Raw genomic sequence first — 10,978 nt, forward strand, 5'->3', positions numbered from 1 at the left:
ACTAACGCAGTGTGGTCTGCCAGATTCGAAATTCACGGTGCAGGGATGTACACTGACTCACTTCCACATGCGCGGTGAGGGCTCAAGCGCGAGAATGCTATTATGGGGAGCGAGTTTTACGGATGACGGTTTGGAATCATTTACCGTCATTGCGTGTCCGTAACTTGAAGCATCAGAAGTAAATTAGCGCATCATTAAACGCACTTGTGCGACACAAAGCGCGAGAAGCTGCGACTTGGGAAGCTTATGATATTGCGGTCGCCACTGATATGTTGGCTGTAACTCAGCATGATACCAAACTAGAAAATTATTTCGAAAAAAATGGTGCTATTCTTATCTCTCTTGGCAAGGGGCCACATTGTCATGCAAAAACCAGATGGGGAAAATTTCCATTTATTTTTCGCTTTATTCTTTGCGTCTCGCTCAGTTGTGCGTAGTTTTTTCTGTTTACATGAAGTGGCATAAAACTGTCAGGTGGAATTCTTTTTTTAGGAGCGTATAATACGTCTTACATGCTCAAATAAAGCGGGGCAGTGCTTCCAAGCTGCCAGACCTCTCGGGACCAAGAGTAGGATCACGAAAGGTCGTTTTGGACTGTAAGTAAAGAGGCCTTCCCTGAAGGTACTCCGTAGAAGCTTTCGAGCTTTGTGCTAGCTTGCGTGAACTGTTCTAAGCCTCCGGTTGAGGAGCATTGCGGCTTGTAAGGATAAATGGCGCTCTAAACTTGCTGCAAAGTGAGTTTTATATCACGAGGCTTGTTGAATGTGTGTTTGCCTCGAAATATTTCGCTCTCTTGTTTTCTATAACCGAAGAATCTGACTTTACTGGCGTCTAAATCACGCAGTCCAAGATTCCTTGCCTTTGTTCAGAAGAGCAGTTGCGTCGCAGTTTTGACCTGCACACACTGCACTTGTATTGCCCCCTTACTCCCTTCTTCCGAGGATTAGCGACTAGATACAGAAGGGCGAATAAGGGGTGAGTTTTATATCATGAAGCTTGTGGAACGTGTGTTTGCTTGTAAGTTTTTCGCTCTCTTGTTTTCTATAACCGAAGAATCTGACTTTACTGGCGTCTAAATCACGCAGTCCAAGATTCCTTGCCTTTGTTCAGAAGAGCAGTTGCGTCGCAGTTTTGACCGGCACACAGTGCACTTGTATTGCCCCCTTACTCCCCTTTTCCGAGGATTAGCTACTTGATACAGAAGGGCGAATAAGGGGTGAGTTTTGTATCATAAAGCTTGTGGAACGTGTGTTTGCTTGTAAGTTTTTCGCTCTCTTGTTTTCTATAACCGAAGAATCTGACTTTACTGGCGTCTAAATCACGCAGTCCAAGATTCCTTGCCTTTGTTCAGAAGAGCAGTTGCGTCGCAGTTTTGACCTGCACACACTGCACTTGTATTGCCCCCTTACTCCCCTTTTCCGAGGATTAGCGACTTGATACAGAAGGGCGAATAAGAGCAGTAATATTTATAGTAGGAACAAAAAAAAGAGAAGTAGTATAGGGTGACAATAAATTTATTGTTGCACCAATTCTGGCACTCTGTCGAATGTGGCTATGCAACGGACAATTTCTCACTGCAACACTTCCGTGGCTTTTGTGTTTGCAATGCCCTACGACTCCATGTGTGCTCATCTAGTGCACCTTTGTTTCCATTGGCAAAATGCTCCGGTTTGCAGTGTGGGGTGGCGCCTATTTCGGCCAGTGACATGTTTTTAGTAGAGATCCAGTGTTCTATATAATCACTTGTCTCATTAAGGAACGCCTAATGTAAATAATGCTATTTTTTCTCACTGAAGGGCACTCCGCGATAGAGGAGGCAAAAGTTTGACTTCATTCATTATCTGGCGCTGACACGTGACAGAGTTGTCTTTATGTGAAGTGTTTTGTATCTGCAAACTTTTTATGATGGCTGTGAATTTCGATTGCGAAAGGGCATCTGGGTCCAAAGAGCGCCATGCACAAGGTTTTTTTCTTCTACTCGAGGCCGGGTCAAAGACCCATTCCCCAAGCATTTTAACCTAAAGATGCCGAGAACCAGGCACATGAAAGCTTTCACCCATCGTATCACCGGTTGGTACCTGGCGGAACTGGGGATCGAACCCCGCATGCAAACTTTATATGAATTTGGCACCGAGGACGTTGAAGACATTCTAAACTGCTTGCTTTCTAAATATCTGCATTCAGTCTTGTTTCAACAATTAGGCTGCGAATTCTAATAGTCACTCGCACTGACATACGTCGAGGGTACTCACGTTGAGAACAAAGGTTAGCGAATATAAGCGACTCTTACTTAACAGTGAGCCTTAAATTATGGTTTCTGGAAGTTTAAGCTCCCAAAGCGACTAAGGCTATGACGGACGCCATATTGAAGGGCTCCGGAAATTCCTACCACCTGGGAGTTTTTAACGTGGACTGACTTCGCGCAGTACCCCGGCTTCTAGAATTAAGCCTGCATCGATATTTTACCGCCCCGATTGGGATCGAACCCGCGTCTTTGTGGTTAGAAGCCGAGCTTGAAATTAATTCAGGATATATTTTACTCCGTACAAGCAATCATCATGGCGTGCTTTAGAGTAGGGATGTGAAGCGAATATTAAAATTTTCGAATACGAATTGATTGCGAATAAAAAAAAATGCCTCCAAATGTCGAATCGTAAAGCTGCTCAGGGTGCAAAAATTATAAGAAAATGATAAACAGGCAAACGTTGTTGTCCTAAAGTTCTTTCAAAACAGTGTGTGTGGTCTTTGCAACTAAAATAAGGAAAACTAGACTGACTCGGCATCATAAAAGACGTGACGTGCACAGAAATGTATATGGCTTGATCAGACGCGTAACAGTAAGCAACATGTAATGTGGTCGCACAAGATGAGCAACAAAAATAAATCCATGAACCAAGATATGACCATCAACTAAATATAATACCCAGGGTAGTGAAACCTCACTAATTCGTCATTAAAAAACCCATAAGAGATGCCCATATAATCCTAAGATCAAGTTGTAAAATTCTACTCTACGCATGAAAAAGAGAAATAAACTGCTGAAAATGCAGCGATGCCATATAAGGAGACTCCATTGTACAAACAGCGACAAAGCCATGACGAATGCTTAGTTTCAACATGCTGACCAGCAACGCGCCGGTCAGGTTCCAAAAGCGAAGCGCAGCTGGGTTTGGTCGGCTATCGGGAACATGACCGATAGCCGCCTTCGTCGCGGTCTTATCGTGAGGCTCTGAAAGCGAAACTATGATGGCGGGCTATATTTTGGTCTAGTGGCATGGGCCTTCCGATCGTAGTGACACCTGCCGTTAAGTTCCTGTCAGAAATGTGTGGGTTACATTGCATCATGCAATATGAGAATTTACACAAGATTGTTTGCCTTGCCTGTGACACCTTTTCTCGGCCCCATTCGAGAGCCCCATGCAAAGTCCCCCAAGTGTGCTTTGTGCATATCATGAATTTGAGGAAAACGAGATGGCGAACCTCTCGCTAGAAGATTGTAAAGGCGATCAGGAAAGTGTCGTGAGCGTTTTTATGGAGGTCATTATGGAAATGTAAAAAAGAGAAAAATGGTAGAGTTTCAACGCAGCTAAACTGATCAGACGTGCGAAAACATCTGTTCAACCTGGTTGGCTCAGGGTTTTGCTTTGCGGAGTCGTCGGCACGTCGGGCGACGATATTATTATTACTTGAAGAAGTCGATGATGTTGGTATAGTTCAGTTGATGGAGGTTTAACGTCCCAAATCGACTCAGACTATATGAGGGACGCCGTAGTGAAGGGCTCCGGAAATTTCATACACCTGGGGTTCCTTAACGTGCACTAACATCGCAAAATACACGGGCTCCTAGAATTTCACCTCTATCGAAAAGCGACCTTCGAGGCCGGGATCGAACCCGCGTCTTTCGCGTCAGCATCCGGGCACCATAACCACTGAGCCACCGCGGCTGCCGAAGACGATGATGTGCAGTGCTCAGCGCGAGGGTGTGTTGCAGTTTAACACGAGGCGTGATCGAGTGAAGGGCGCAGGGACCAGCGAAGCTGATCTGTTCGCACCGCCGCGGGTTCGAATCTCTATCGCGACAATATTTTATATATTTATTTATGGTTGGCCAAGGTCGCCATCAAGGTAAATCGTCACACAAACTTGGTGAGCCAGTTAGACCTCATGAAGTAGTGGTCCCGCACTGAAAAACAGCACGCTTTCTCGTTATGATTGTTCGAAGCTTGCGGTCGGCAATTTTGTTCTCATTACGTGTGCTTCGTGGGAAAGCCCACTCACGAGATCTCGCATCAGGTCTAAGCCTATCCTCGTCTGAACGCGATAAACGGCAAAGAAGAAACAAAGGAGGACACCTCTGTTCTCGGCTCAGCTCACTTTATACTTGGACAGCGGATAATTAGCCTAGACAGTGTGGGTTTACCACGGGAATTAAGCACTGTATGTGTTCGCCAGAAATACCTATTTCTCGAATCGAATATGAACCGAATAAGCTCCTAGTCGAAATTTGTATTACAAATTTCGAGTATTCATACAACCATAATATAAAAGAATTGCCGAATCCGATGCTTTTTAAGGCCTTGAGTTTCTTGAGTCAAAATATGAATTTCGTGTTTTATCGCCTAAGATGCCTCTCGCAAGTTTGATGTAAAGTGCCTGAATGCAGCGTTGCGCTGCATCGAGGCATGCTAGCTTGACGCGATGCGTGACGCGATCTATGTTCTGGGTTACACACTATAGACACAAAAGGTGCGATTATGTATGAGCGAAAAATCCGACGCGATCGCAGTGGTTGTGTTGGAAGAGAAGAGTTGGAATGAAACAGATGTTTTTCAACGTCGATTCCGATATTTAAATATGGAACTGCGACGAGGAGTAGAATACCGATAACAGGAAGATATCAAGCCAGACGTTACTTTCGAAATTGACAGTATATCTGATTAGGTCCCCAGTGCTGCTTCTCAAAGTCAACAATGTAGTCCATCTATATGCATCGTGTAGCGGGTTAGACCGGCGGCACTGGGGTGATCCTGCTTATTGAAACATCCTGTAGCTTCAAATTCCAATCATCTGCGGCTTGTTTTCTCTTACATATGCTGAATTAAGGCGAAAAATCGGCTATGGGGCTGACTATACTGCCTGATTTGAAGACCGCTAATAAGTCTCCCAATAATCATTTAGCGCAATCTCTTACAGTGCCTGTCCTTCATATTTCAGAGTCACTCGAGTTTGGCACACAGCATCCAATATGCTTTCGTCGATGCTGAAGCAAGGAGTGAAAGGGCCGCTACTTGTGGCTATTTGCGCTCTGATATGTGGTGAGTTTAAATAAACATGCCGCGATATAGTGCATGGATAACTTTACAAGACTCTTCGCATGCAATGGCGATTTTCACTGGATGAAGCGGCGGCTGTTAGGCTTAGGAGCAAAATAGCAGTAAGAAAATGTGAAGAGTGTGCAAACAAACACCTCAGAGCCAATCAAGCGCATCGGTGAAGAACTGCTTTAATTTTCAGCCTGAATAATCGCGTACGAAATTAAGGTTGTGGATTTAGTTACGCCAGAAGCGACCTTTTCATGCTTTTTGCTACACGTGATACTTCAAGAAAGAGTCAATAAATATAAATTTAAAATGAATAATTTGCAGGAGACATGACGCAATGTCGTCCGCGTGCCAAAAAGAGGAAGCCTACACTAACCACAAATAAAAGTGTGTCGCCCTGCATTCACACCCTCCCTGATGCACGGCGACTGCTTCGGAATGTCAAGGTAGCGTGTATTTGAACACATTTGGCGCTCGCGTGGATATTCACGTTCTTTTCTAGGTACTGATATCTTACTGACAAATAATTTTTTGGAGTAAGAAAGACTGACATAGAATTTATGAAGAAAAAAGGGGCTGTGCTTTAGCTCTGGTCAAACCTCTAGTGACGCGATAGCTACAGCTGGCCGAGTGGACCTCGCTCAGCCGAATTGCAAAGTCAGTCTTTCTCCGCTCCATTTCGCTGGGCATTCCTTCTTCATCTTCGTCCCTGGACGCGATTCACTCTCTCCCCCACTCACCCTTTCCACCCCCACCCCCCAAACCGCTTTCGCTCGGGCAGCTGCTCCGCACCACGTGACCAACCACGAGACCAACAACGTGACCAACCACGTGACGAGCCACGGCGCCGCCACGCTGAAGGCTCGAAATGCTAGCATCATGTAGCCATCGCTGCAAAACAATTTGGTAAATGCCCGAAGTACGTCATTCCTGAAAAAATCAAAAGAAAGGCGCAAAAGGCGACAGGGAAAAGTAAGAAAGGAGTGTATCTGTTACCGAGAGAATTGTCGCCGTCTCGATTCAACCAGAATTGCCTGGCTTTCCGGCCTGCATTTCTCGAAGATTATTTTAAATTGGGTAGTAATTACTCATTAAAATGCACCTGTTCGTTGCCACGCGGGTAAAGAGGAAAGCTGTAGAGCATTCTAAGAAGATTCGCAGTTGGAGAAAAAATCACCCTGGTTTAGGACTCGATACCACCGCCTGTTCGCGGCCGTCGCTCTACCAAATGAGCTAACCAGGACGGCCAGCAGATGGTCGAGCGAGGCCAAGCACATAAATAGCTCGAAGCAGGAATGGCGTTAGTACAATGTATTTCGGGAACATTCTGCATCACCCTATCATCTGCTAGCCGTTTTGGTTAGCTCAGTTAGTAGAGCTACTGCTTCGGATGGGCGGTAATATGAAGACGGGGACGAGGTCCAATCTTTATTCAACTGCGAAGCTTCTCTGAAAGCTGTACAGTTTTTCTTTGTAGCAGCATGGCTACGCTCAGGTGCATGCCATCGAACAATTTATTCCTTACTAAAGTATACTGTACCTAGGGGATTTCTCCCAAATACATTGGACGAAAAAATAATTTGGTATCGCAGTAAACCGAATGACAGATTACTACGGAAGTAAAAATTACACGCAGTGCATATAAACAATCTGTAAGCAAACAAAATGACTGTAAATTCGTAAAATAGAGCGGCGCGCTTTGCATTTTTATATTTTGTGGTTGGACCGCCGTTAATTATCCACTTTTGGGAGAGCTTGCCCCGATTAAATGTATTCTCGATAATCTTACCAGATATTCACAGAGTTGAAAGCTAAGGTGATATTTCACAACACCCTTAGTTTTGTGAGAAGTTCTGTAGCCTCATAGTTGATACCAGCATGCTGTCGTTGGATTGCAGCTTTGGAAATTCCAGCAGGGGCGCCCCAACAACCGCAATCAGAGCAGTCGAATTCCACAAATTGGGGCTCGTCATTAACCTCCGGGAATGAAACCAAGGGTCCTGCATTAACAGTCAATGCCAACATATCTGGAAGCGGAAATTCTAGGGCAAGGCTTTCATATAGTTCAAATACTCCAGCATCCTTACCACAAAGTGGTAAAGACACAGAGGGTGTTTCGAGGACAGTTTGAGTCGCCGGAAGCAATGGAAGCTGAAGTAACAGCTCCAGCACGAGGGGCTCAAGGAGTACAAGGCCTGAAAGCACTTTGTCAGGAAACAGTATAGGAAGAGGCAGTGCGGCGCAAAGTAACGGAACTGGAAGCGGAAATCTGACTGATAGCACTTCTGGCAATAGTATAGGAAGCGACAGTGGGGCACAAAATAACACAACTGGAAGCGGCAATCTGACTGATAGCACTTCTGGCAACAGTGCTGGAAGCGACAATGAAGCACAAAGGAACAAAACTGGAAGTGCCAATCTGGCTGAAAGCACTTCATCAGGGAACAGTACTGAAAGTGGGGTACAAAATAATGGAACTGTAAGCGGCAATATGGCGTCCAGTGGTGGAGCGCAAACCTCCAGTGGTGACAGCTGAACGGGAATGTCAGGCCAAATTGCTCTGAACCTCACAGGGAAAATTGTGTTGGAAAATGAAACATCCGGGAGTTGCGCCCCCTGGAAGAGGTGGAAGCGTTAGCATTCCTATTATAGGTGATGTACCATCTGCAGGGCAACAAGGCGCAGGAAGTGGCAGTGCTGGAAGCGTTCCGGGCACTGGAAGCAACGGGACAGTGGGACTACCTGGTACTGGAGCCATTCCAGGCATTCCAGGCATTCCAGGTATTCCAGGCATTCCAGGCATTCCAGGCATTGGAAGCAGCGGAACAGCGGGACTACCTGGCACTGGAGGCATTCCAAGCATTGGAAGCAGCGGAACAGCGGGACTGCCTGGCACTGGAGGCATTCCAGCCATTGGAAGCAGCGGAACAGCGGGACTGCCTGGCACTGGAGGCATTCCAGGAATTGGAGGCAGCGGAACAGCGGGACTGCCTGGCACTGGAGGCGTTCCAGGAATTGGAAGCAGCGGAACAGCGGGACTGCCTGGCACTGGAAGCAGCGGAACAGCGGGACTGCCTGGCACTGGAAGTGGTAGTGCTGGAGGTATTCCAAGCATTGGAAGCAGCGGGATAGCAGGACTGCCTGGGGCTGGAAATGGTATAGCTGGAAGCATTCCAGGTATTCCAGGGAGTGGTATTAATGGCACCGCTGGGCTCCCGGGCGCTGCGGGCAGTAGGGCTTGAAGCATTCTGGTTCCTGTAAGCAATGGAAGTGCATCATTACTGCCCAAAACCAAATCTGGCAGCCTGGTGTGAAACCAACAGAAGTGTTGAAAACTCTCGAACAGGATCGCAACTTGGGGGCGGGACAAGCAGCAGGGGAACAGGCGATCCAGATGTTAAAAAAGTAATGTTGAAATTCAAATGTACGAAAATGGCGGGCGCAGCAATGCAAATGGTTTAGAGATGGTCTTGAAGTATGCATTGCGGCGAGTATTTATTGAAACTACGTTTTCTGACAGAAAGCTGAAATTGAACGGGGAGTTTGTGAAGGCTGGCGCTGTTGTGAATTCCGCTTTTAAGAGTGAAATTTTGAAACTTTATTCAAAGAAAAGGTGAGAAATTTTCCACGCCACCTCAATCAATCAATCAATCAATCAATCAATCAATCAATCAATCAATCAATCAATCAATCAATCAATCAATCAATCAATCAATCAATCAATCAATCAATCAATCAATCAGACATTTGTTATTAGGCTCGTTAGGAACAGCAGAGAGTAATTTTTTATAGAGTCGTCCGAATTTGAAGTCGCAGTCACTTTTCTTAGAGAATGGTCGCCGCTAGACAAACACACCTAGAAAATGGAATAACCTTATTGACTAAGAAATAAAAGGGCCCAGCTGGCAATTCTTAATTTAGGTATTAACCGGTCTTTGTCTACCGCATATGAGTGGTATTGCACAACACGCTACTTTTTTTTTAAAGTGAAATTTATTTCCCCAGGGCATCAATGATGGGTGAAGGTGTGATGAATGATGTAGTAGAGATTAAATGAATGGAAAAAGGCTAGCTGATTTGATGAAGTCCAGTAGAGAGCGATGGTACGGTCCCTGCGTCCAGGCAATGTATGAAGCAGGGTTGCTTGGTGAATGACCTGCTACCATCAGGTGCCGGATCCTTGTAGGCTTGAGAGCTGGGCAGTCCCACAGTAAGTGACGAATGTCGGCCTCAATGTCCTCGTGTTTACATATAGGACACCCTGGCCGAGGAAACAATTCTCGGTACTGAGCAACACGCTACTAAATCTCCTAAATTGAACCATAGCTGCGTATACATATAGCCTTGATCATCGCGAAGTCTCAATTTTTAATCTCAATTTAAGCTGCTATGTGTTATCATACATATATGTTCTATATCCTTCATATTCAGATATATCATTGACGCACTTGCATATTCTTCCTTGGCTGGCGCTGTCACACACGCCTCGCTGATCTTGTTTGCTCTTTGTCCTCACATTGAAGTCACTTGTGTCCTGCACAAATGAGTGTGTTCAGCAAACAGAGACATAAAGGGTTATAGACATTAGGACTGCCACGATGCTCTTTTTTTACAGAGATCGAACTAATATTGCAAACGTCAAAGAGAATGGAAAACTTGGATGATCGTTTCATACGGTGAATAAAAAAAAACCTGTTCTCCTGCTATCATGCCTTACATTATTTTGACTCTTAGGTCGACGCTTAGCGTGACGCCGCGACAGGGGGAACAGCACCTGTGTCAAATGACCATTGGATCAAGATGGGTCATTCCACGCCAAACGTTCCAGATGCTGCGCTCGACCATCCCCAATTTGTCACAAAAAATTAATGGAAACTTATCCTGATGTGCATAATCACAACCTGAAATATTTTGTCCAAAAAATTTATTCTTGAAGTGAGGGTTCACTCCCTCTCTTATCCTTTCCCATAAGGCGCGGTTCAGGTGTCCAACGATATATGAGACAGATACTACGCCATTTCCTTTCCCCAAAAACCAATTATAAATTATATATAAGTGAGGGCAGTTTTAATATTTAGAAAAGGCGAGAAACCAGGCATCGCTGAATAATTAAGAAAAAATTCAAATCTTGAGGAAGCACTTCACAGTGTTTTTCCTTAACATTCGCACAGATTCTGGCTTTATATTTAATTCGGAGCATGCAGCATTATACGGCACAAATATTTTTGAAAAATCGACAAACAGTATGAAAATGTACGTTTTGTCGTTTTTTGTTGTAGTTTTCAACTTGCTCTCTGAAACTGGAAATAGCCATTTGTTTCTTCTAGATGTCTAGTTCCTACAACAAGTGTTATAGGTGATGAAACTGCGTATATCAAAGTAAAAAAAAAGGAAAGTTGCAAAAGTGCGTTTCGAGCCGAAAACAGTCGTCAACTGCGTCCTGAGGTGGTCCAATTAAAAACGCAAACAATAACGGGTTACGTATAACAGTATAATACCTTTTATTTCTGAAAACTTTATTTAAGTAATTTTTGTTTTAAGCGAGAAAACTATTTTTGAAGTAGAGCTCTCGCGCCGCAAGTTGCGTCGTCACTTAACGCCTCTTCACCGCAGAACACGGCACCTGGTATGGCACGACACTTAAGATCAGATAACAA

The 10,978-nt window shown here is 44.9% G+C and overlaps 1 protein-coding gene across 1 annotated transcript; it reads left to right on the top strand.

The window, feature by feature from the left end:
• The first annotated feature begins 538 nt into the window (after positions 1-538).
• On the top strand, positions 539-10,026 carry LOC144118935 (uncharacterized). The gene is made up of 3 exons (XM_077651700.1): positions 539-596; positions 5,215-5,315; positions 7,992-10,026. The coding sequence occupies exons 2-3, from the start codon at positions 5,246-5,248 to the stop codon at positions 8,561-8,563; spliced, it is 642 nt and encodes a 213-aa protein (XP_077507826.1). The 5' UTR covers positions 539-596; positions 5,215-5,245; the 3' UTR covers positions 8,564-10,026.
• The last annotated feature ends 952 nt before the right edge of the window (positions 10,027-10,978 follow it).

The sequence above is a fragment of the Amblyomma americanum genome, chromosome 2 (assembly GCF_052857255.1).
Source record: "Amblyomma americanum isolate KBUSLIRL-KWMA chromosome 2, ASM5285725v1, whole genome shotgun sequence".
NCBI lineage: Eukaryota > Metazoa > Arthropoda > Arachnida > Ixodida > Ixodidae > Amblyomma > Amblyomma americanum.

Coding starts and splice junctions, on each gene's coding strand:
- LOC144118935 (XM_077651700.1), top strand. CDS start 5,246: ATGCTTTCGTCGATGCTGAAGCAAGGAGTGAAAGGGCCGCTACTTGTG. Junction 5,316..7,991: donor TATTTGCGCTCTGATATGTG/GTGAGTTTAAAT, acceptor TACCATCTGCAG/GGCAACAAGGCGCAGGAAGT.